Source organism: Pleurodeles waltl, chromosome 5 (genome assembly GCF_031143425.1).
Source record: "Pleurodeles waltl isolate 20211129_DDA chromosome 5, aPleWal1.hap1.20221129, whole genome shotgun sequence".
Taxonomy (NCBI): domain Eukaryota; kingdom Metazoa; phylum Chordata; class Amphibia; order Caudata; family Salamandridae; genus Pleurodeles; species Pleurodeles waltl.
Window position 1 is genome coordinate 1,811,245,444 of NC_090444.1, and position 27,152 is coordinate 1,811,272,595.

Genomic DNA, 27,152 nt, shown 5'->3' on the forward strand with positions numbered 1-27,152 from the left:
AATAGTGCACTTTTCAAAGCTGTATAATTGTCTGCATCTCCCTCTCTGACAGTGAGGAGTTTGTCTCTGCCTTTGTCAGAGGAGAGCCACACGAGTGCTGCCCACTGCCTTTGGGGGACCTTCTGAACTTTACAGGCCCTCTCCAAAGCACTGAACCATTTGTAGATGTCATCTCCCACCTTGTGAGGTGGGAATATCTTGCTCAGGTTCCTACAATCATACAAGTCCTCCCTGATTCTAGTGTCCCTGAAGCTCAAATTGCTGCCATCATGGGGTGCTAACCCCAAACCCTGTCTTTCCCTCTCCACTGCCAAGGCCTCCATATCTAGGGCCAGCTGTTGCTGCTGCAGCCTCAGCTTGGCCTCCTCCAACCTCAGTTGCCTAAGCTCCCTGTCTAAGGAATCTTCCCCTGAGGTGCAGCAGTGGGTCCCCTCAGAGACTGAGGAGACATGGGAATGGACAGAGGAGGATCTATCCCACCTCCTGGGAACCCTCTGTAACAACCCTCTAGGAGTAAAGGTGGCCCTACTGGAATAAACCTCCTTCTCACTACTTGCAGTGCTCCTGACAGGGCTGTGGTGTTCCCCAGGTTCCTCCTGACCCTCCCGAGTGTAGCCTAAGTCTACCCTGTCTAGGACTGGAAGGTCAGCTTCTACTTCTTCCTCCTCCTGGCTGCCAGTATTGTCCTGGTCAGCCTGGAGGAGTAAGCAAAGAAGTAGACTTTTATTGGGATTTCTCCCTGACTTCAATTTTCTACTGCCACACATCTCTCTAAGTTCTTGTAAGGTAAGACTCTCAAATTGGGAGTCTGGGGCATGAGAGTTGTGCTCTACTGAAGACATTTTCTTGCTAGAGTGATGTAAGTGTGCCTAACAACTCTAACAACTAGGCACCCAGAAAGTTTGGAGCAAGGGCTATGCTAGACCCCTAGCTTACCCACACTTAGGAGTCTAGAATCCTAACAACTAAGTGTAATGTGTAACTAGCAGCTAGTAATGGTCTTTCCTGCAGAAAGTAACCAGTGACAGAGTTGTAAGGCAATTGCAAGTGCCTTATCCCACCGCTGTACCCCAAGTGTGTGGTGAGTACCTATGGTGTTATCACCTTATACCAGGTCCAGGTATCCCCTACTAGTGAGGTGTAGGCAGTGTCTAGGAAGCCAGGGCTCTCTAGGGCTAGCTGTGGATAAGGAGCCAAGACTTGGAGAAATGCAAAGCTTATGCAATACCATTACAGTCACACAGAATTTACACACATGAAAGAACCACACAGTGTTACAAAAATAAAGGTAGTTTATTATGGTAACACAAATACTAAAATACTACATAGACAATACTCCAATAGGAGGTGAGTAAACACACTAATATATACAAATTAGATATCAGTGATTAGGATAGAAAGCAATAGCAAACAGTAAAACAATAGAAATTAGTGATGGCCCGGGATGGGGGCGGGGGGGTAGGGTGGGGGGAGAAACCATATACTAAGTGGAATGTGAAAGGCAGTCCCCCACCCAAGGAAAAGGAATCTGTAGAGGGGAGCTAGAGGAACTAGGAACCCCAAAAGGTAAGTACTAGGGTACCCCCCAGCGACCAGGAGAGAAGAGGTAAGCACCTGTTTTTATCCAAACCCACAGGTAAGCTTTGGGAAAGGACTGTGCAAGACCCAAGCAAGACTGGAAGAACCCAAAGGTGGATCCTGACAGAAGAGGACCTCCAAAAGAAAGGGACCAAGTTCACTTCAAGTTGGAGTGTCCGGTTGTGGCAGGAGCCACTACCCATCCCTCTTGAGATGCAGGACCAGGTCTACGATGGAGACAAAGAGTCAGCTGTGCAGCACCGGAGCGGGTGAAGAGTTCCAAAAGTGATTCAGGCGATGTCCTACAATGGAAGAAGAGTTGTAGTTAGTCAGTGGTGTTGGAAAACCACTAACAATCCTTGGCAAAACCAAAAGTTACAGATAAAGAGTTGTAGAGCTGCCGGGAACCAAGGAGACTTAGCCCAAGCAGAGGAGTCCCGGGTGACCCTCAGCAGTGAGGAGAGTCGGAAGATGAGGATGCAGCCCCCACAAGCTTCTCACAGGCAGCAGGCACATGAGTCATGGTGAAGCCCAGTCAGCACACCTGGAGAGGAGTCCCACATCATTGGAGCAGCAGGCAGGAGACGTTGCTTTGCAGGGAACAGTGCTGGAGGCTGGGGCTACACGGAGTGTGAAGATCCCTTGGAGGATGAACAAACAAGTCTTGGTAGCCGCAAGAGTTGGGGTGCACAGGGGTACTGTCCTGCAAGGAGAGGCAAGGGCTTACCGTCTCCCAAGTTGGACAGTTAGTAGAGAGGACCAAGGGGACCACTCCAGACCACCACCTGTGATGCAGGATCCACGCAGGTCCAGAGGAGAGAGGATCCACGCAGCCGGTCGTTGTTGCAGTTGGTGCTTGCAGATGCAGGGGAGTGACTCCTTCACTCCAAGGGAGATTCTTTCTTGCTTCTTGTGCAGGCTGAATACTTGTTACCCACAGAGGATGAACAGCCACGGAAATGTTGCAGTTGCTGGAAAGAGCCGGAGAAACAATGTTGCAAAGTGGAGTCCTTGCTGGAGTTGCAGATTGTCAGTTTCTGGAGGGTCAAGTTCCGGTGGTCAGAGGATGAAGTAAACAATGAAGAGGAGTCCTGCTGGTATCTTGCATGTCGAATCGGAAGATCCACCCTGGAGGGAGACTCTAAATAGCACAGGAAGGGGGATTGGCCACCTAGCAGGATGACCACCTATTGGGAGGGGGCTGTGACATCACCTGCCAGACCTGGCCACTCAGATGCTCCCATGGGCCTCTGCCCACCTTGGATTCAAGATGGCAGAGCCACCTGGCAACCTGTAGGAGCTCTGGGCACCATCCCTAGGATGGTGATGGACAGGGGACTGGTTACTCCTCTTTCCATTTTCCAGTTTCGCACCAGTGCAGGGACTGGGGGTCCCTGGAGTGATGCAAACTGGTTTATGCATGGAGGGCACCAAATGTGGCTACCTCTCCCATACCATGTAACACCTATTTCCAAAGGGAGACGGTGTTGCCTCACTCTCCCAAAGGGCATCCTTTATTCTGCCTTCCTCTGCTTGAGCTGGCTAAGCAGCAGGAGGGCAGAAACCTGTCTGTCGAGTGGCAGCAGCATAGGCTGCCCGGAAAACCCCAGAAGACTAGTAAAGCAATGATGGGGATCCTCTAAGGAGTGCATGGAATCATACAACCAATAATGGCAACGGTATTGGAATATGATTCCGGCATGTTTGATACCAAACATGCCCAGGTTTGGAGTTACCATTATATAGATGGGCACAGGTTTGACCTGTGTCAGGTACACAGTTAAAATGGCTTCCCCGCACTTATGAAGCCCAGGAAATTGGAGCTGGAGTTTGTAGGGGCACCTCTGCTCATGCAGGGGTGCCCTCACATATGGGTACCTACACCCAGCCCGCTGGGCAAGAAGGGCCTGCCATAGGGGTGACTTACAGTGACCTGGTGCAGTGACCTGTAGTGAAAGGGTGCATTCAACTTTTCACTCAGGTTGCAATGGCAGGAATGCAGACACATTTTGCATGGGCTCCCGTGGGTAGCACAATATGTGCTGCAGCCCATAGGGAACCCCTGGTGCCCCAATGCCCTGAGTACCTAAGTACCATATACTAGGGACTTATATGGGCGTACCAGTATGCCAATTGTGGAGGGTGCTCAGTCCTAAGCAACCAAATGTAGAGGGAGAGTGCACAGTCACTGGGGTCCTGGGTAGCAGTATCACAGTGAACGTATTCAAAAACACATTGACAGCAGGCAAAAGTGGGGGGAACCATGCCAAAAAGAGGGTACTTTCCTACATACACAAAGGCAGCTAATCAAACTGTTTGGACTAATTTATTGTTACCCCATAGGTTATCCAATCATCTGCTACTACATGTGTGCCTCGGATCAGTGGTCCAGGCCTCCTGGTCAATGCACTTTAATGGCTACTTCGATGCTGGTCAACTCCTACACCTAGATTGGATTGCTCATATTCTGTGTGATATATACAGGTTATTTACTAACCAGTACTTTCAGATCTACTTTACTTTTCTGTCGCACACTATTCCACATACGGTTTCGTTATCATATGTGGTGAACTTCTAGGAGTGCCAGATTTTTAGGACAAACATTGACAAAATAAATGAGTTCCATTAAGATTAAGGGCCAGATGTAGCAAAGGTTTTTCCCCATTCTGTGTCTATGGGAAAAAGTGTTCGTACATATGGCCCTAATTGCATGATTCATCCTATGTGGCTAAACTGAATATCAGTGATGTTTCAGCTCGCCTTGATTTACCTGGACACCCATGCTGAAGAATAGAACTACAGTGGCAGCTGATTAACGTTGAAGATGGTGCAGCCAAATGATAAATTTACCTGCACATGTGAGCACAACTTCCACAAATGAGCTTGCATGATGTAACCCTCCATTTTTTGGTTCATTTAAGAAGAAAACATATAATGTCAGCTCTTTGTAACTTTCCGCTTTTTAATTCTAGATGCTAAGCTAATCCACTGAGACAAGGGATTAGTTTTGGAATTTTATTGAATAAAAGTTAAAAATACACAAGAAAAAGAGAGAGGTTGTAGGACGCAAACACATTTTTAACTCAAAGTGTAAATACCTGCTAACAAACTGTACAAAGACGTCAAAATATACGAGCAGTTAGGGAAGAACAAATGAAGCACATTTTGGTAATTATCAAGTCTGACTGAAGCCCAATTTCCACACGTTTGTATGTTTTATAATTTTATCAGTAGAAATTATTGCACAGTTTTCTGTACAAATGTAGGGGCAATTGCTACGGAAATGGGCTAAATGTTAATGACAGTGTGCAATGCTACAGCAGCATCCTTGAGAAATTACTAATAATAAGATATTTTTTTCTTTTCAGCATCTGCTAAAGCCTGATGAACTTTTAATTTGTGGCCAAAGAACAAGAGGAGGGTATTGAACCCAACCTTCTTTGCTGCTGTTGCACCACCACAACACAACTCCAGCGTTTAAGGTAAGGAAACTAACTGATGCTATATATTTTTGCATGGTAGTTAAGGGCTATGTATGTGCAGTGGTCAACACAGTGGGTGGTGGGGTCACATCAGAACCAATTTAAGGCATGGAACTGTGCAATTAATACTAAAGATTGGGGTATTGAGAGCTCAATTGAAGGCAATGAATTGGCTCAGGGATAATAATGGCTGGTGTAAGTCTTCCGCTCCAACATCCCAATGTTTGTCTTTCTGTTTCTCCCTTTTTCATTTAGAACATTCTACCGTCAGTGGAATGTAAAAGTAGCTGTGTACCGCCGCTGCCTCAGGCTATACCAGTTATTAAAGGCCCTCTCCCTTGCCTTGTTATAGGCACTCACCCATCACTTGAGATATATCCCTGGTTCAGGGCCTTCAACAACAACCAGTATGGCCACCAAGCAGCTGGCTCAAAGGCTACGTAACATATGTAGAAGCCTCTTGCGCTTCCTTTTGCCACATTAGCGTCATTTATTTTACGTTAATGTGGCATTAAGGATGCTTTTTCGTAGCTCCATATTTACAAAGTGGCCCAATGCAAGCATTGCACCAGTTTGGAACCCCTTGCGCCACATTATGCCTGCATCAGGCATAATGTATGCAAGTGGGTGTTCCAATATAAGGAGGCCCAAAAAATGGTGCAATTAAATTTACAAGTTTTCACTGCACCATTTTTTCACCAAACATGTTTTTGCACCAAACCTTACACAATATACTTTAATTATTGACATGTGGCTTTAATATTGGTAGGACACCGTGAGTACAGTACAGCAGCTACTTGCAAAGCCATTCCTTAGACTGAGCCTTGAACATAAACTAATTGTAAAAAGAATAGGACCTGGCTGGCCAGATCTAGAACTACAACAAAGTGCCCAAGGCAGAGGCAAAATGTACAAACTTACATTCACAAACACCTTGTACACAAAAGTGAGTACTTCAACGAATTCTCTGTTCCGCTTCCACTGCTTGCTATTTGGTGGTGACATTCCTTAGACAAAAAAGGAGTAACAGACTTGAAACATTTGTCGGATAAAATAAAGAAGCATGCACACTTGAGAATCTATATGGAAAACCTGACAAGACTGGCAATGTTTGGAGGTACAAGATTGAAACCCACATAAGCAATGCATACTGAAAAGCATTAAAGAAACACAATGAAGCAGTCGTTAGGAATAGGCACATACTTTAAAAAATAATTGTTTCTATTCCTTTCTGTGGTGCTTTTGAACTGGCATTATAAGGGTATGATGAATCTGAAAGTTCCTCATATCCTGGTATATTCAGAGGCCTTGTGGATTTAACAGCAAGCGTAAACAGTGCAATGGAAGCACATTTAGCAAGTCCTTCAGTCTTTAAGGGCACTTCTAAAACCATACATATTGAACTTCTTGAGTGCATGGTAGACATTATTTGAAGCTGTATTGAGCAACAGTTGAAAACCACAGACTTTGTGGTTATTCAGGCTGATGACACCACTGATGTGGCCACCAAACACAGTCCGTATTAATATTTTGTTATATGATAATGACAGTAAAGTGGTTGAGAGATTCTACGGTTTCACACATGCAAGAGACTCTAGCGCAGAAACGAATCCTAAAGCTATACTGTGTGAAATGAATGTGATTTTTCCAGAGCACCCACAAAAAAACGTATTGCCTAGGGCAGTGGTGCTTCAGTAATGAGTGGAATCTTTGGTGGAGTACAAAAAAAATTAGAGGTGTGTACACTAAGGCCCATTATGTGCACTGTTATGCCCACCAACTTAATCTTATCATGTAACAAGCAATAGCAAATATCTCTGCGGCACAAATGTTCTTTTTGGATGTAGGACACATTTTGCTGTCAGTAGATTTGTAATTTCATCCTGCACCAAACCCAGCATTGCATCTAAGAAATCAAAACCACCTTTAAACGCAATCATTTTGCTGCATTTCAGTGCCACCTAGTGGCCCTAAAAAGAAAAACTACAGCACCGTTATAGATGCTATAGCATCGGTCTACTCTTTCCAGGCAATAAAGAGTATTAAAAGCATGCACTGGCGATGCCAGTTCTTCTCTTGTATATAAAGTTAAGGGAGACCAACTGGCATTGCCAAACTTTATCTACACATTCCGAGCCTCAGCACTTTTTTGAACTTGACTTGGTTTAAAATAATTCAATTATTCAAATCATTTTCACACTAGGGCCCATATTTATAATTTTTTCACATAATAGATTACAGCAAGACAACAAGCTGCACTGCGTGAAAAGGAGTGGGTGGGATGCGCCATACTTACCATTTTATGGCACGTATCTGTCCTCTCCTTGCACTGGCACACGCAGAGCTGCCTAGCACCAACACAGGCATCTTTGTGTCATGCCATGGGACACCTTCCGGCACAAAAACTATTCTTAGAGAAAATTTCCAACATGCCCAGCTGTTGCCCGATATTGAAATATTTTGAAGGTACATTTTTGATAAATATAAATGGCTTTTGTTATAATGCTTCAAACAGCATTTCTTCCATGGTTTAGCCTTGCCAGGATTAAAGGTTGTGACCTGCAGATCCCTGTAACTGTATGCAGTGAGTGGTGAACTCACCGAGCTGTGTGGCTGACATACATTTCATTACCCCTTTAAAGAAATTGGTCAACAAAACATGGCTTTGCTAAATTAACCCTGCATGTCACCCCTCTGCGTTGACCAACTTCTCTTCTCCTATCCTTTCCTCATTCCCTGGGCCCTCATATCTCCATTCCCTTGCTAGGACTATCGCCAACTTTACTTTCTATGAACTACCAATGTCTTCTTCACCCGCACCTTGCAGTCTTCTGAACAGCATGCCTACTCAATGAACTGGCATTGCCTCCTGGCTCACCGTTGTATACTGGTCCTCTTGGACAGCATGCCTGCTCTCTGGACTGGCATTGCCTCCTGGCTCACTGGTGTATACTGGTACTTTGGAACAGCATGCCCGCTCTCTGGACTGGCATTGCCTCCTGGCTCACTGGTGCATGTTGGTCTTCTGAACAGCATGCCTACTCACTGGACTGACATTGCCTCCTGGCTCACTGGTGTATGTTGGTCTTCTGGACAGCATGTCTACTCAATGAACTGGCATTGCGTCCTGGCTCACTGTTGTATGCTGGTCCTCTGGGACAGCATGCCCGCTTTCTGGACTGGCATTTCCTCCTGGCTCACTGGTGTATACAGGTACTCTGGAACAGCATGCTTGCTCTCTGGACTGGCATTGCGTCCTGGCTCACTGGTGTATTCTGGTCCTGGGGACAGCATACCCACTCTCTGGACTGGCATTGCCTCCTGGCTCACTGGTGTATGTTGGTCTTCTGGATAGCATGCTGTTAGAGGACGGTTCTGACCATCAGGTCTGCCCTGATTTTTCGATTTTTGACCACCTGGTTTTTGACTTTTTACTGTGAGGAAGCCTCCTATGAGGTGACTCACGCACAGTAAACACATGGTAATATGGACTGTGCGTGTTTACCGCCGGTGCCGCCGTGCTAAGGAAAGTCTGCTGTGGCGCAGCTAGGGCAGGGCAGGTTACATGTGATCATGGGTGCGCCTGGATGTGCACTCGTGTGAGGGCTGTGGGAGGAGGATTCCTGGTGTGCGCAGCCCAAGAACTGCGCTTAGGTAATCCTGGTGCAGTAGGAACTATGCAGAGTGGGTGGTGACCTGGAGTAGGTCTCATGAGAGGGGTGTACACATGTGAGGGAGAGTCAGTGTGCTTACTGTCTTTTCACTGTAGGGACACTCAGTTCAATGTCAGTGTGCTTAAGGTATTTGCATTGTAGGGATACACCATTAAATGTCAATGGGAAAGGAGGGCGTAGGGTGCAACTCCAGTTCTCTGGGGTCCACCGAGACCAGAGTCACACCAAAGTACACTGTAACCTGTAAGAAAAGAATGATGCAGTAGGTTACAAGAGCATAGTTGTACAACTTATGGGTCATCCATGGATGTCATCTTTCTCTGACTCAGCTCAGTATTAGGGCCAATTACTGCTCTGTCCAGTTGCTTGAGCAGGGCCTTGCATCAATCATCCAGCTGTCATTCCATGCCAGGAGCATAGCTGGAGAGGCCCTGCGAGGAATGTCAGTGAGGAGGGGCTGAGACTTTCAGAGCACATGTGGCAACTAACTCCTGGAGGATGCCATTTTGAGCTATTCCAGAAGACTGTGCAAGAAGGAGGGGACGGGGGCAAGGAAGTGATGTGGCACATCTGGATAGGCCAGAGGTGCAGACCTGCTGGACACTTCCGCCCCGACTTAAAAGGTCCTGCACAGGGGAGAGCTCTCTCTCTTGGCTGTGCTTCACTGCTGGACACCGGGACTGCAGACGGGCGTCATGGATAACTGGAAGGAAGAACCTCCTGACTGCCCTTGGGGCAGGGACTCTGCCCCTGAAGGATTCCAGGCCAAAGAGGCGAATGCCAGGGCCAGGCAAGCTTGCCCCCTTATCCCCCCCAAAGGACTAGTTGGGGGAAGGATTGGGCTAGTGCAAGGAGACCACGCAGCCCAGAAGGAAAAGAGGGAACCCAGAGGAAAATCTGGCGCAGGGAGTCAGTGGGACTGGCTCCCTAGGATCTGGGACCCTTCGAAGCCAGGAGGCCTAAGGAGAGTGCTCCTGGTGGCAAGGGCTTGTCACCAGGAGCGAAACGACACAAGAATGATGAAAATCGGCCCTTGGGGGCCCGAGATATCACAGGGAAAAAGATGGCGACCTTTGGAAAAGTGGCTACGAAGCGCGTGGGGCTCCGCCGCTGCTCAAGACTGTGACCCCGGGGTGGGCCAGGGCCCGGGGCTGCTCCGGGAGGAAGAGGAGCAAGGGGAGTGCCGTCGCACTCCCCCTCTCAGAAGAGGAAGGGGCCCAGACCCCATCCCGGGGCCAGTGAAGCCTGGCCTATTTTGATCAGATGGGGGGGGTGCTGTTGCGCACCCCCCTGCCGTGGTGGGAAGGGACCGCGGACCCCATCCCGGGGCCCCCTGCGGCAAAGCAAAGCCGGGGAGCGCCGTCACGCTCCCCGCGAAGATGCGAGGTTGGGGCCCCGGACCCCATCCTGGGGCCCTGTGAAGACCGAGGAGAGGGGGGGGCGCCGTCGCGCACCCCCACCAGATGGCCGCCGGCTGGGACGGAGCCGGCGGCGAAGCAGAAGCCGGGGAGTGCCGTTGCGCTTCCCGTGAAGGCAGGCCCATCCTGGGGCCCCCAGCAGAAGACAAGTCGGGGCGCCATCGTGCCCCCTGTGAAGAATGCCCGGCGGGGCCCCGGACCCCATCCCGGGGCCCGAGAAGATGTGGACCTCGGGGAGCGCCATCGCCCTCCCTGCCGAGATGAGGAGGGGCCCCGGACCCCATCCCAGGGCCGCCAAGCTGCCGGGAGGAAGGGGGGAGTGCCGCTGCACTCCCCCAAGCGGCCCATCCGGCCGCGAGCCTTCCCGCGTCTGCGCGGGCAGACCACACAGAGCAGGCCGGCTCCCGCGGCAGCACCCGGAGGTGCTGGGCGTGCGGGGAGCCGGCGGGGGCAGCCAGGGGTGAGCTCCCTGGGCCGCCCTCCAACGAGGGAGCACTTGCCTGGTGAGGGGGTGTCTGGGTGGGACCGGGCACCCCGCTGGAGGAATGTCAGCTCTGCCTGCACAGCTGCTCTCCCCAGCACAGGGGGAGAGCCGTTCATCTCCTATGCGGGTGCCCCAGCATGCTTTGTGGGGCAGGGGCTGCAGTTTGGACACATAAGCCAGCGTGCGGTGGTCCCAGGGAGATGGGGCCACCACCAAGTACATGCCCAGAGACAGGGGGAGTTGCAGGAGCAGCGCAGCCTCCCCCCAACATTGTTTTGTGTCCCCACCCTAGGTAGGGTGGGACAAATGAATAACACCCCCAGGGTTTGACCTGTGTTTGGAGCACAAGCTTATGTGAACTTTTGTTGCAGCTTGTGTGATGGTACCTACTAGAGGTGTAGGCTGGTATTACCCAATATATTGAACTGTTATTCTATGGTCAATTAGAAGTAATCCAAAAGTAATCTAAAAGTAAATCTAATGGTTGTATTGCTTGAATATGGTCCTATATGTTCCCTGATTATGCTAGTTTGAATAATGACAGTGACAGCCACCTCTTGGCAAGATGGAAGTATTTAATTGCAATTGTAGGTGTATTCATTTCACCTTACTGTCAAATGTTCAATACTGTCACATGTTCAAATGTTGCAAGGAGGACACCGTTTTTTTTTTGCCATGTGGATTGTTGGATTATATTCTCCCCTGAGGAGACATGAGAGATTACACAATATTTTCCCAGAGTGATTCCATCACTTTGTATATATTTGTAGATTGTTGTATAGTATTGAGTAGAGTGTGTGAAAAATAAATGTACTTTTACTTTATCAAAAGAAAAAGCACAGACTGGACAATCATTTATTGAGAGTCATGCTTGTGTGCTTGTGAATGGGGATTACTAGCCCACACCACCTCCCTTGAGTAAGCCTTGGACTGCTCTCCAACGCTACCCTATGAGAGTCAAGCACTACAATGGGTTGTTTGGTTCCCAGTGGCGGTCGTGTGCGGACTCGTTACTTGTGCAGGCCACACAACTAATGACCCACCTTCCAACACATGCCCTCTCACTAGACTGGCATTGCCTCCTGGCTCTTCTGGGACAGCATGCCCACTCTCTGGATGGACACTGCCTCCTGGCTCACCAGTGTTTGCTGGCCCTCTGGGATAGCATGCCATCTTCCTGGACTAGGGATATCTACTGACCTAACTAGTTGGTAATTGTTTGGGGTGGATGATGGACAGTATTTTGGGTCAAGATTTAAATACCTCAGGAAGCCAATATTCATTTGGCATGTGTATGTTATTGAGAAATTGACACACCTTGCCAGTAACAATTGGCATTTCAAAGTCCAGACGCTGAGGTCTTGGTGCAGTAGTGTGACCCAGTAGTCACCAACTGAAGGAACCACGCCAAACCCAGGGATGAATGCTTTTAGGACACAAATATTAGAATAGTGAAATAAGCAGATGGAATAATATATCCAGAACAAAATATTTTCCATATAGGCTGATGTTGCAATGTTCAGGTGTCTTGGTGCTGTGCAGGCACACACTCAGAGGTAAGTCTGGCTGAGCCCTGATTCCCACCCTTGCAAAGGCAGTCATGTGATGAAACACCGTGGCCTCATGCTTATGTCAAGGTGCTTCAACACACAAGTGGTGCAGACAAAAGATTGACAACTGTTCATTCAAGAACCTTCTCACTCCAGAACCTTCCAGGACCTTCACTGTTACGTTTTGTTATGTTATGTGCCATAGAGAAAAAATTGCAAGGAAAAGGGAGACACAGAAGTACCCATAGGAGTGGGAACAGTGTTTAAAAAAAGATACAAATTTAATTTAATGGATGATAAAGTTGTGAGTTTTCATACAGTTGAGAGCAAGCTGCCACCATGTCGATTTCAGTAAGAGTTTCCATTTATCTAGATCTGTGAGTTTCAGTGAAAGTGCAAGTTTAAAAAAGGGGTGGGAGTGAGGCCTCAGGACTGGTAAAATGTACAGGGTCTGCTTGAATAGGTCTGCATGCAGTAGTTGGGAAGCATAAAGGCTTGAACCTAGAGACTTGTCATGTGCACTGGGGGATTGATGATCAGGGGCTGAGCCGTAAGTGGAAGGCCATATGCCACAGAGACTAGATGCATGGCATGCGTTTGGCCTGCATCTAACTTCTAGTTTTCTTTTTTTTAAAACACTTAAGAAATTCCCTGAAAAATAAAAAGCTAAAACAATGTTATAGTTCATGCAGTGCAAACACTGTTACTTTAACATGGGAAAAACCTAGAAAATTCACTGAAAGAACACAGATAAAGAGACATTATGGTTCCAAATCAAAATCTAAAACCCCAATTATATGAACTATAAGTTGTGTTGTGGAATTTCTATAGTGCCCAGTCTGTTATTAGCTTTTTAAAACACTGTTCAGAAATTCCCTAAAAAAACAGATAAAATGATATTATAGTTCACACAATCCAAACTCTGTTGCATTCATTTGGGAATACACGAATACATTTACTGAAAAAAACACAGTTAAAGAGACATTAAGACTCTAAATTAAAATGTAAAACCCTCTTATACATAAACTGTAAATTATATTCTTGGACTTTATATAGCGGAAAGTCTGCCATTACTATGGCCATATGGCCGTACACCGCCGCCCTAAGTCATTGGCAGTCCATTGCCTTTCCATCTGGTTCTTTGCTTACCATTGCAGATTCTGCTTGTGCTGATACATCATAGGCAATGTGCCAGGATCCTGGGCCTGATGTGGTGGCAGTGTGTGATGCAGTGAGCTTTGGCTGCGTGATTTTGGTATCTTAGGGTTAGACCCAGATGGATTGGCTAACTGTGTATGCCTTTTGTAGGTCAGTGGACCACCCCAGCACCTGGTGGGTGGGGAGGAGAGGGTGTTTTGTTGGATACACATTGTTAGTGCTGTCTCATGTGCTCTGTTGGTTGTTAGTGCAACAGTGTAATACAGTAAACATGCTGTTGTGAGCCTGGTGAAAGACAACTGTTTGCCTCATCTGGGTTGTCTTGGATGTTTGTTGTGTCTAATGTCTTATGTGTTTTAGTTTAGTAGTTGTTACTGGTTTAACCCACATTATAGTCGGCTATGTTGCACATTAATAAATCAAGAATATCATCAATACATTGTCAATATCAGTACTGCAGTAGATTATTCATATCATATAATGCACATAATTGTGTTTCTTCCAAATAGTGAGACCTCTCACAAGGTTGCTTCCAAATCTTTGTGGGTGGGTTTAGGAGATCAACAGCTATATGGATGCTTTTAGAATATACAGTGTAAATTAACATTGTACTGGTACTTATACAGTGCACTAATGACTGGGGACCACTATTTCACTGTACATTGGAGGGTGTGAGAGACGATTTAAGATCATGTATATCGAGCAGGGAGGGTGGGAAAAGGTGGGAGTTCTTGTGTTGGATCCAGGTTGCTATTAGCAACTCTAAGGCTCCTCACCAGTGCTGGATGATTAACTGAATCAAATATTAACCTCTTTCCAGTGCCTTATTGTGACTAACACATTCACCTTTACCATCATTACTTCCTTTTCCACCTACTAACGTTGTATTTATTTTTTGTTTCCTTTTTAAGGTCATTCTGGGGTTCTGCACAGACCCTTCTGGTCCGACAGCATGAAGGCAACTCGATTAAAGCAACGTTTGTGCATCATTTGCACTCCCCTCCTCTTCATGTTTGGTATCTTCACACTTTCTGTATTTATGAGTGCAAACACAGAAGAATATATTGAGCGTTCTACAAACCAGATGATGCCCACCACCCGGCACCCTCTCATACCACCTTATCCGTACGAGTACAGGTTCATTCTCAATGAACCAGACAAGTGCAGGAGGGAAGCACCTTTCCTGGTTATTATGATCATTGTAAATAGCAAAGATAGTGCTGCGAGGCACGCCATTCGAAGCACTTGGGGTAACGAAAGCAGCATCCCTGGTGTGTCAATGGCAAGGATTTTCCTGACTGGGATATCCCCCAAATTGACCAATGAAATCCAGACGATGCTTCAGGAAGAGAGTGTAACTTTCAAGGACATTATTCAGCAGGACTTCCTGGACACCTACAATAACTTGACCCTGAAAACCATTATGGGGATGGAGTGGGTGGCAAAATACTGTCCTCAAGCCAGCTACGTCATGAAAATAGACAGCGACATGTTCTTGAATGTGGACTTTTTGGTCCACAAACTTCTGAGGCCTGAGCTACCAGTAAGGACCAACTATATGTCTGGTTATATTATTTCAAATACAGGGCCACTCCGGAGAAAAGCATCCAAATGGTATGTCCCGAAAGAGGTCTATCCGAAGAACAAGTATCCTACATACTGCTCTGGACCAGGGTATGTTTTTTCCGGAGACGTGGCCAAGAAGATCTATGATGTGGCACAAACCATCCAACTAATCAACATGGAGGACTCTTTCATCGGAATATGCATGGATGAGCTGAAAATCAGTCTCACAAAGCCTCCTCCCCGTGTATTCAATGGGCACAAAATAAAGTACAACAGATGCCGGTTCTCTTCTCTCATTACTGTGCATCACTACAGCCCTCAGCGACTACTGGAAATATGGCCAGACTTCCAATCCAGGAATGACTCAGAGTGTATAGCAAACAAATGGATGGTGATCTGGAACTGGTTATGGTGACCATTGTGCAATCTGAGGGTGTGTGTGAGAAAACAGGGCTGATTGCAGAGGACCCCTAACTGTTTGCCCCCATTTTGCACTTTTTGCTGTGTTTTCCTGATTCTGATGGTGCCCTGGGTACTGCTAACCAGTCCCAAGGCCTGTGCTCTGTTTAAAATGGATATGCAAATTAGGCTAATTATAACTGGCTAAGTTAACCTACCTATAAGCCCCTAGTATATGGTAGGGCATGTAGGTTTAGGGACCACAGCATAGGTGGTGCACCCATAGGTGCACTGCTGAGGTGCCCAGTGTCATTTTAAAGGCAGGCCTGCCTTGCTGGCTGCTTTTGAATTAAAGTTATATGCAAATTCGACTTTGGAATTAAAAGTAGTTCCAAAGTCTTAAACTACCTTATTTTTACATATAAGTCACCCCTAAGATGTGCCCTATGTGCCCCTAGGGCTGGGTGCCATGTAACTATAAGCAGGGGCCTTATGAACATAGTTTTATAAGCCCTGGTGAGGTAAAAACAGCCAAATTCGTTTTTCCCTCATTGTAGTAAATGGCCTTCATAGGCTAGAATGGGGAGAATTTATTTTAATTTTTAAAGTCTCCTTAAATGATGCATACCAAGAGTTTGGTATCAAATTAATTGTTGTAATAAATCTCACAACTTCCAGTTGTGGGATTTAATATAACTTGTTCAGGTAAAGAGTTTTAAACTTTACCTGAAAAGTTGCCAATTTCAGCCCGGCATTGTTTTTGCTGCTGTGCTCTGATTGGCCAGCCTCTAGCAGCCTAGCCTGGCTTCACACAAAGGAATGTGCCTGTGGGAGGGAATCTCCCCTCAGCAGATGGTGAGGCAGGAAGGGGGAGGGCTGCCAAACTGGTCTTCAAAGGCAGAGAAGGCCCTCCCACATCCTGCAACCCCAGACAACTAGGTGCCCCCTTGATTAGATTAGGAGAGGGCAGAAGAGGGGTATGTTTATGATTTTTAGCCACACCAGTGGGTGGGCTCAGCCAGATGTAACCTCCAAAATTCAGATTCAGCCATGATGGATTTTTGGAGAATGTTGCCTCCTGGGATTGATTTTTGCCACACTTCCCTGGAAGTGGTCATCACAGGGGGAAGGACCCTGCACCTGATTGGAGAACCAGGACCCCCCTGCTTTTCACCCAGGAGCAAGGATAAAACTGGCAGACCTGCACCCACACCTCAGTTCCCTACCACATCCAACAAGGAAGAACTACAGAAGAAAAAGGACTGCCCTGCTGGACCCCTGGCCAGCACCTGGAACCTGCACTCAGAAGGACTGCACCAGCTGCACACTTGGTCTTCACCACAAGAAGGACTTTGCCTGGCTTCAACTGGTTCAAGGAGGGACTCCATGTTTGCTACAGGTGAAAAATTGCTAACCAGAGTCCCCTGCACCAACTCCTGAAGAAAGCGACCAGCTGACCACTGTCCAGTGGCCAAAAAGGAGTTTGCGCCGGGTGCATTCTGGGAGTTGTAGTCCGAACCCCCCCAAGGACCATCTCAGAACTTCTGGACCCGTGGGGTGAGCTGTGAACCTCAAAAGAACCTTAAAAGGACATCTGTGAGAAGCCCCATAAGTTTGGAGAAGTTTGGAGAACTTTTGAAAAAAAGCTCCATAGAGGGACCGACCCGCTGCGGCAACTCTAGCCGGCTTGCCTCAACTGCGACCCGGCCTGATTTGCTGGTTCGTCCCGGTAAAGAAAATCTCAGAAAAAGAGACTAAGTCCGAATTTAAAAAGTTGACCGGGACCTCCCAGCCAGCACATCCGAGGAGGGCTCCATGGACGTCGGATCAAGATCCAGGTTTACCCCGGTTGAAGGATTTTCACCTCGAAAAAACGACTAAGTCCGAAGGTAAAAATCTCCACCGAGGATTCCCGCATCGTGTATTCGGAGAAGGGCTCCAGGAGGTCGGATTGGACTGGCAGGTTCGTCCCGCTGAAGAAAATCTTTGAAAAAGAGACTATGTCTGAAGGTAAACTTTTAACCAAGGCCTCCCGCGGCCTGTAGCCGAGCAGGGCTCCATCGCGGTCGGCCTTAAACTTTGACTTTGCGCTGGTCGAGGTGCAACCAGATGACCCGATTGGTGCTTTTTGTTTCTAGGCGCTAAAAAAAAAAAATTCTTTAAAAATTCATATCTCCGGTTCCCCTTATCTGATTTTATTTGTTTTTATGTCACTTTGAAGATAAAAATATAATGTATTTTTATAAACTGGTTTTGGATTTTTAAACTGTTTCCTGTGTTTTATTTAATTACTGTTTTGTGATATTTGAATGCTTTACACTCTGTCTCCTAAGTTAAGCCTTGACGCTCGTTGCCAAGCTACCAAGGGTTGAGCTGGGGTTAATTTACTGAGACCTAACTGGACCTTAGTGGAGGTTAGTGGCCTATAGCTAAGTGTAGGTACCTACCTGCCCTTCCCAATAATCCATTTTCCAACAGTGTGCATCCTAAGATACCCAGGATTCTTTACCCAAGCAAAGACAAAATGTCATGCTGAAAGAAGGAAGCTGAATAGGAGGTTTCACAATTCTGAAATGACAAAGAAATCTATGAGCCTCCTTAAGCACTCTAAGGAGAGGAATCATGACATAAATGTATGCCAACTCTTCAGACACTGCAGCTACCATTTTTTTATCTTAGGTTTTGAATGACCATTCCCAAGCTGTATACCTCCTAATTTTATGATATGCACTCTCAGATGCAATACATAGCATACAAAGTGATTCTGTTGTACCTTCATAGAGCAAATAGGACTTTCAGGCAATGCTTTTTATCGAAATTACTGCTGAGGGCTCCTGGAAAGTACTGATGATGTTCCAAAGGGTATGTCTCTTCTTCACAATGAAGCTTGAATCTTTCACTCATGTACTTATCCTTAACTTCGGATTTTGATAATATGCAGGCTCTCTGGTTATACCGTATAAAATTGGTAATCTGTAAATAGGTTTCTTGAAATATGTAAAAATAATGAAAATGAAATTTGCTTTATTCAAATAATAGATATGCAAAGATTTAGCTGGGCCATATGGGGTTATTATTTAAGTCCAATTAAGCCTAAATAAAACTCTAACTGTATGGGTTAAAAGTCTAATATGGTCATAGATTGCCTTATTTTATTACCACATTTCTCCTGCACCAGTGTTTGTTGCACATCTCTCCTGCACCTGAGCAGACGAGCAGACAAGAGCATTCGAGCACGATCAGTTCAATCCAGAACCGTGCGTTCTCGAGGAAGCGCGTCCAGGCATCGGGAGTCAGGAGTACGGGAGTCTGGAGTCTGGGCGGCTGAGAGTAGCCGCGGAGATCTGCCAAGGGCGGTGTGGGCGGTGTGTGCTGGGCTGGAGTTGAGGGGGACGTTGGGGAAGTCGAGGCGAAGAGACCGCTAGCTGCGGGGCTACCAGGGGCGGTTGGGCTGGGATGGGCACGGTCGGGTTGAGTTTGGGCTTGGGTTGAGGGTCTAGGCCAGGGATGTTGGGACGGAGAAGTCGTGGTGAGCGTCGAGGAGCGCGTGAGTGTGAGAGCAGAGCCATTTGCACTGTTTACTTTCCCTGCCTCCTTGCCTCATCCTTGCCTCAGCTCTGCTGTCGACTCCCGGCCCTGGTTCTTGGCCTCCCCACTCCACATCCCGCCCACTCGACCCAGTTGCCTCCCCTCACTGCTGCTGCCACTGCTCTCCGGCTGCCATCTGCTGGCTTCGGCTGCCCCTGGGTCCACCCCATCCCTCCCCTCCTGCTCCTACGGATCTTCGCCAGCCCCCACTAGCCCCTGCTGGTCCTAGCTTCTCTCCTCATCACGCTTCTCCTCGCTTTGTCCTGCTGTACCCCTGGAAGACTCCTAGGACAACGCTGCTGTATTGCAAGGAGGTCTACGAGCGCAGTGGCCGGTGCAGGCCACCGCTGCAGTCCACCGCTGAGTGTGCGCCACAGGGTTCTCACAGAAGGGGCCCAGCTAGGCTGGGTGCGGCCTGTTGAGGCCCCTGGTGAGACCCGCTCGTAGCCCATCCTCTTCAGTCACCGTCCCCTTGCTGATGGCCTGCTGACAGCCTGCTGACTGCCTGCACCATCATCCTGCATCATCATCCAGAGCCCATACTCCAGGCATTTGCTAAGGAAAAAAAAGAGGTTACCGGGAACCAAGCTGCCACCTGTCATCACCCTGTGTCAAGACCAAAGGTGCAACAAGAGTGCAGTAAGAGTGCAGCAAGAGTGTAGCAGAGGTGTAGAAGGCGAACAAGAGAGCGAGAGAATTGCAGTCCCAAAATGCGCTCTCGGAGAACTAGGCCTCCCCTACCTCTAGCTGAAGAAAGAAGCCAAACCGGAGAGGGAGGACTGACACATCTGAGACTCTGGTCAGTGTCACTGACACTACTGATACAATTGATCAGTTACTACTCCTAACTTGATCAACTCAGTTGACCAGTGTCCCATAGGAAGATTTGTTTAAGAGGCTCAAGGACTGTGCAAGACATTCTTACAGCTGCAAAGCGCCAGCCTAAAATTTACCCCAAATTTCTTCTTCTTAAGGACCCGGCTTCAGATATCTATGTGGCAAATCCAAGTACTCCAGGTTTACCATCCCCCTTGAAACCAATTATTATCAGCCATGTAGCAGCTCTTGGTTTAGCTCCAAACTCAGTGTGCACCCTCAAAATCCCCAAAACTGTTGAACATACATGTATTCCACCAGTCTCATTGCCTCCGGGGTCATCCTCCTTACAAATGAAGGCTAAACCCTTTACAGTGGCTCAGGTCTATTTGCATGGCACCGAGATGGAGTCCCCATCCGCAGACAAAATTTCCAGCTGCAACGGCTGCACAAACAAATTTAACTTAGAGGACACCAACCATTTTCCCCTCCCCTCTGTGCTGCCATTGCCACCAAGGCAGCCATCCCAGCACGCCAGCTTAGTTCAGTCATGCCCTTTGGACTCACTAGGCTTAAGCCCATCTACCAAAAGCCGGTTCCTGTGACAGTCTCCCCAGCGCAGTGGAAGCAGACCCAAAATTGGGCCAGGACTCATTAAGGCACCCAATGGACGGACCCTGCCTCGACCTACCCCTCGGCAGCTCTGCACCCCGGGATAAACCAGCAGGCTGCTTACAGCAGAATCCGTCATCACTTACCTCTCTGGAATCAGAGGCAATGGTGGCAGTATGCGGAGATGGAGCCTTGGGGCAGAGTCAATCTTGCTCTTCCCCACTTTCATCTGCAGGGATTTGGTTTAACACTAGGCCCCAATTGAGGGCCGATAAGCCTTTTGAGGTTGTCACAGCCCCAGACTTACCATCAGTCTTGAACATCATACAGAGCACCCTTCAGCTCACAGCTGAAGCCTTGAACGCTCAGTCCACCAAAATGGACACCCAAATTAAATTGCTAAATACATTAGCGGTCTTCACTTCAGGAATTGACTCAAAAATTGCAGATCTCAATAATTTGATAGTCAGAGCCCAGAACTCTGCAGGTTCCTGGTTACCCGCCTTTCCTTGTACATGCTCTTCAATCTTGGATAAATTAAGTTCTTTACCAGGAGCTTTAAGCAGCATCTTTGAGGACTTGAAAAGAGCACTGACTAAAAATGAGGCAGTTGCTCTCAGACTCGCCTCTAACCCCATGAGCGACAACCCCCTGCAGCCTTCAATAACGCGTCTGTAGGATAAATACATCCTTGGAACTTTCCAAATCCTATTTACAGGAACCCACGCATGGACATCGAATGTCAGCGAACAATCAAGCAGCACGGCTCCTCGTAACATCTTGCGCAACCTAGACCCACCAGGCAGCCTCCGTGGGAGCCAGAACTTGGGCCTCCTCCCAGCCTTGGGGCCCCTCTTCCTCTTGCCAAAATTGGCACCCCAGCTAAAAATCATTCGCCACCCCCAATCCGGAAGAAAGGCCAACGGAAAGGGAGGAAGCACAGCCTAAGAGCACCCAATAAGAAGAATATTACTTCCTCCTTCAGTAGCCAGGCAGGGGGTCCCAAGATATCGTCCTGCTCTCCTTTAGGGCTTCAGATTTAGGTAAATACATCTTTATCGGAAACTAAGGGTGGGTCATCTAGTGTTCTCAAACTGGTGACCCGCCGCAGCCCCACCTCCCCACCAAGCCAATCTCGAGAAGGCACCTCTGTTGGTGATTCTAGAAGTAACATCATTGCCAAAGGAGGCATGGCCCAGACTACCTCTCCGGGATGTCAAATGCGCCGACAAATGCACTTTATCAAGTAAGCCTCTTATTGTTACAGCAAACTTTCACAAAAGATCTCGCCAGGTCCAAATTTCCCAGAACTTAGTAAGTCAAGAAAGTCTCAGAGAGAGGGCGCAGGAGAGCAACTTTACATCAACAGTGCCAACAACTTTCGGGGCTACCAGACCTCAAAGCAGGACCAGTCATATGACACTCCAGTCACAAGTAGTCCCTAAGAGCCCTCCATTGATCCTGCGCAACAGTGATCCAAGCTCTACAGTAACGTTGCTGCACCCAGACTACAGATCAAGAGGCACATTTGACCTGCTGAACAGTGGGAACATTCTATGGTTGTTAGGACAGCTTCCCAAAGCTGCAAATCCTTCCTCTGCAGATATGGTCTCAGTGACATTTATCCCACCCTTGGCACCCCAGACAAATGAAGTAACCAAAGTGACCTGGACCTCAGCAGAGGTAGCAGAGCAAGTGCTCCGAGTAGGTACTACGCTCAGGAGCTGGAGGATACATATAACCCCTGCAATACACCCTGTTTAGCCACATCCTCTATTAAATCGACAGGGTGGTAGAAGGTCTCAACCATCACCCAGTGCTTCCAACAAGACCTCAAGGAATTCAAGGAACTCTTACGGCACGGCATGGCCTAGTACAGCACCTCTGTCCCGCTCTGTGGCATTATCCTTCTTTAGCGACTGGAGCTGGCTACCCAGCACACTGAGCACAGGACCATAGCAATTATGATGGGACAGGTCAAATACCAGCAACGAAGAGAACAAGTCTAATTTTGCAATATGTTCCTGGAATATTAATGGGCTACCGGACAAATTGGAGGACAGGTGCCTACTCAACTATCTAACGTCATTCCAGATAATAATGTTGCAAGAGACTTGGACAGAATCGCCACCTACAATCGCAGGATTTGTAAGTTATCATGCCCTGGCAACAAGGAGGGCTCGTTTTGGGCGTTTGAGTGGTTGACTCATCACATATCTCAGATCAACAATGAAGGGGAACCACCACACGTCCCCAGTTACGTGAAGAAATCTGTTGACAGTTCCTTTTACTGTGACACAAGGCTCCTCCACCCTCCATCTAGCCCTAACGAACATCTATATCCAATGGGGAAAAACTTACAAACTAGAAGCTGCATGTCTGCTGAAAGAGAATATTGAAGAACTAGTCAATAACGTTCCATGCCCCCAACTGATCCTAAGTGGTGATTTCAACATGAACCTACTGGGACCCGAGCTTTCTGACAAAGTCACTTTGGCGCAGAACCTTCTCTGGCAGATACCAGACCAAGTTCTACCTGGAACTTGCAAGGGGGACAAACTAGGAAAACAACTCATAAAAGATCTTGAAGCAATGGGACTCTGATCTGCCAATGGCTGCTACAGTATGCATCAACCCCTCTCATTTACATTTTTTAATCAAAAGGCACGATCGATAATAGACTATACAATCTTATCCCTATCCCTGTTTGGCCAAATTAGGAAATTTCAGGTAACAAGCAGAGGGGAGAGCGACCACTTACCGCAAGAGCTGCATTTCACTCTCCCAATTGAACATCATGAACCTTCGGACGCGTTGCAGCGGGCCACATATATAGCTAATGGGAGGCGAATTAAGTGGTCCTCCAAGACCACTCCTGCGCTGGCAGACAGCCAAGTGAATATTGTCCCTTAAATTGAACGTCGCAGACCCTGAGCAAATGCCACAAACAGCCTGGGAGGAGCTTGTAGTAGAGCTTCTGGCATCCTACCAGCAGTAGTTTCAAGGAACAAGACCCCACAGCTTACAAAGCCCTTCATCCAGAAGGCATATAAAGACACTTAAACGGAACTTAAATTCCACCCTTCGCCGTCAGAAGGAACCTAGAAATGAGTACCTTAAGAGCGCTGGTATCTACCTCCAGACTGGCCTATAGAGGCCACCTATGGGCACATCAAAGAGACAAGGCAGCCAAGCTAGCAGTAAAACTGCTGCACGCATCAAGGACAAATCGGCATGCAGTTCTGGAGGCTTATAAACAGCCTAAGCTCTGCAACACACACCCCCATGGTTAAAGTCTCTGAGTCCATCTGGTACCAGTATCCTCATGCCATTTTGGCCTTTCAACTAAGAGCCACGTAGGTAAGGAAGCCCTCTCCCAGGCATAAGCATCAGTCTCTACCTCCACTAGCTATCCAAAACAACAAAACAGCTGCTTTTTGGTTCCCTCAGAAACAGCAAGGATGAGAATTATTAAGTGCTGGAATGAGGGAGTGCCGGGACCCAATGGTATCCCTGCCGCTCTGTACAAAGAGGACCCAGATTTTTGGGCAAAACATTTCTCAACACTACAATTGCATTCTTGCTACCAACATCATCCCGCAACTATGGAGAGGCTCAACCATCACCCCTATCTTTAAAGGGGTGCAACTAATGACCCAGCAAATTACCGATTAATTGCACTTCTAGATGTCGAATCAAACATCTTTGCAGGGATTCTCTTGGAGGAGCTTGACACCTGGGCTAATGTCAATAACCTGATCGTGTTTAATCAAACTGGATTCTCAAAAGAGGTGGGCACGGCTGCCAAACTTATGGCCGTCGCACTATTATTTGACCAATGCCAAAGTGCCAAGAAGAAGTCCCTCTTTCTTTCATTCATAGGCTACAAAGCTGCATTAGAAAGAGGGATACTGTGGTTTAAACTTGCAAGTTGCGGCATTCCTTCCCAGTTGTTGAAAGCAATAGTCCTTCACACAGATACCTGGGTGAGGGTCAAATTGGTTGGTGGGGCGCACCTCTCCAGGAAAATTCCCACTCTTCAGGGTCTGCGCCAGGGATGTGTACGTGCACCCCTTCTTTATAGAATATTTTTGGCTGACTTACCGGCGGAAATGGACAAGGTGAACTCGCATCCACCAAGGTTGGGGCAAACTGCCATGACAAGCTTGATGTACGCCAATGATCTCAAGGACCCCGGAGCACTGATGTGAAGTATATTCTTATGTGCAGATATCAGCCCTTTGAAAAAGGTCTGTCAAAAACCACTTAAGAATAACACTGTGCAGCCTATGTGAACAGCTACACAGGCCAAATTGTTGAAAAGAAAACAGCTGTAGTGTAAATTCACGTTCAAACACCCATTTATTCTAGAAATGTAATAAAAAAGTACATTCTCATACTTTATTTACACCTCTCATGAGAATAAAACAATGCAGGGCAGTGTAGCCCATAGGCTGCCATTATACAGAATGTAAATAGAGCTGTGCCTTTAAGAAAGTAAAGTCTTCCTGTATCCCATCATGCACAGCAAAAGGCAGTTGCCTCAGTTCTTTTTGAAGGCTTGTAACCTGACATGAAGGAACAAAACATTCGTTGGAGTACCAATCATCGATACTACTATGGCAACTTTTCGTATGTCAACTCCACCAGGGAGGAGGGAGGGTTGCTTATGACTATCATGGAAATACCCCTACGAGAGAACTGGAGTTACAGGTAAGAAACCATTCCTTCTTTCGTAGGGGATTTCCATGTATAGTCATAAGCGCTGAATAGACTAGCAAGCCCATCCCCATAACCGCGGCGGAGTCGGCAGAATAATACTGGAAAAACATGAATCATGTAAATAAATTCTTAAGCGAGGCCTGTCCAACCTGCGCATCTGCCCTAGCGTCTGTATCAAGGCAGTAATGCTGTGTAAAGGTATGGACCGATTTCCAAGAGGCTGCCTTGCATATCTCTGCCAAAGGGATATTTCTCATTAAGGCCGCAGTAGCTGCCTTCCCTCTAGTAGAATGGGCTTTTGGCCTGCCACCAAGAGATTTGTTCGCTAACTGATAACACAAAAGTATACATGAAACAATCCATCTGGATAATGATTGCTTAGACGTGCCCAACCCTGTTCTAACTGGGCCATAGTTAACAAAGAGCTGCTGTGATTTACGCAAGCATTTTGTCCTGTCCAAGTAAAATTTCAAAATCCTCTTTACATCCAGAGAATGCAGGGTTCTCTCGGCAGGAGTAGTTGGATTTTGAAAGAAAGTTGGTAATGAAATGGTTTGGTTCACATGAAAGTCGGAAACGACTTTTGGTAAAAATTTCGGATGCGTCCTCATCACTACTTTCGCAGAATGAAAGACCGTGTAGGGTTCTTGAGTGCAAAGGGCCTGGATTTTGCTGACCCTACGCGCTGATGTGATTGCAACCAGAAAAGCAGTTTTCCACGTGAGATGTTGAAGTGATGCTTTATGTATTGGCTCGAACGGAGGTAGCATCAGACGCGAGAGGACAACATTCAGTTCCCAAGGAGGAGATGGTCTCCTAATGGGAGGGAAAACCTTTTTTAAGCCCTCCAGGAAGTCCTTGATAATTGGTATCCTAAAAAAGGAGGGTTGAGAGGGGCTCTTTCTATATGCCGTTAGAGCCGCCAAGTGCACTTTTATTGATGTCAATTGTAAACCCGATTTTGCCAAACTTAGCAAGTATGGCAGGATAGTTTCCTCTCCGCAGGATATCGGGTCAACGTTGTTGTCCAAACACCACACACAGAATCTTTTCCACTTGCATGCATAAGCTGATCGTGTGGAAGGGCGCTTTGCTTCTCTTAGGATTTCCATACAGTCCTGAGGTAGGTTCAAGTGTCCATATTGCACTAACTCAGGAGCCATGCTGCCAAACTCAACGATGAGAGGTTGGGATGAGATATCTGCCCTCAGAACTTCGTGAGAAGGTCCGGACGATGAGGCAGTCTGATGTGTGGCTTGAGTGACCGGTGAAGAAGGTCTGGAAACCACCATTGGCGTGGCCATTCTGGAGCAATTAGAATCATTTTGGATTGAGCATTGGATAGCTTCTGGAGGACTGCCGGTATCAGGGGAAGCGGTGGAAAGGCGTAAAGAAATGTTCCTGACCAGCTTATCCACAGGGCATTCCACAGCGTCCCTGGATGGTAATATCTGGAGGCGAAGCTTCGGCATTTTTTGTTTTCTGGGGTTGCGAATAGGTCTATAGAGGGGGTACCCCATAGTGCGAAAATGGAACGAACTACGTCGTTGTGTAATACCCATTTGCGGTTCTCGTCCATTACGCGGCTGAAAGCATCCGCTTGAATATTCTGCCTGCCCGGCAGGTGAGTTGCCACTAACGACAGGTTCCTGGCTAGAAGCCAATGCCAGATTGTCTGAGCCTCTCTGGATAATATCCTGGACCTGGTGCCTCCTTGTTTGTTTACGTAATACATGGTGGCCACGCTGTCTGTCTGGAGGAGGAGAGTCTCAGTTTTCAGAGAAGGTAGGAAGGCCTTGAGCGCAAGATGGACCACGCGAAGCTCCAACAGGTTGATATGATAGAGACTCTCTCTCTGTGACCACTTGCCTTGGGCTTGAAGATGATCCATGTACGCTCCCCATCCGAACAGCGATGCGTCTTATGATGGTTTGAGCTGGAGGCTGTTGATGGAAAGGGATCCCCACCAAGAGATTGTTGGGTGAACACCACCACTTGAGGGATTGTAGGGCGTGGGGGGAAAGAAGGACTCTGCTCTCCCAATCGTCCATCAGTTGGCACCATTGATCCTCCAGGCACTCCTGTAAGGGTCTCATATGGAGGCG

The 27,152-nt window shown here is 47.5% G+C and overlaps 1 protein-coding gene across 2 annotated transcripts in view; it reads left to right on the forward strand.

The window, feature by feature from the left end:
- LOC138296833 (beta-1,3-galactosyltransferase 2-like) overlaps window positions 1-15,658 on the forward strand; it is a 162,542-nt gene extending 146,884 nt beyond the window's left edge. For both annotated transcript variants that reach the window (XM_069236299.1, XM_069236300.1), the window contains exons 2-3: window positions 4,947-5,060; window positions 14,256-15,658. In XM_069236299.1, the coding sequence (XP_069092400.1) occupies window positions 14,297-15,325 (1,029 nt within the window). In that variant the 5' untranslated portion in view covers window positions 4,947-5,060; window positions 14,256-14,296 and the 3' untranslated portion in view covers window positions 15,326-15,658. The remainder of the gene's footprint in view (window positions 1-4,946; window positions 5,061-14,255) is intronic.
- The last annotated feature ends 11,494 nt before the right edge of the window (window positions 15,659-27,152 follow it).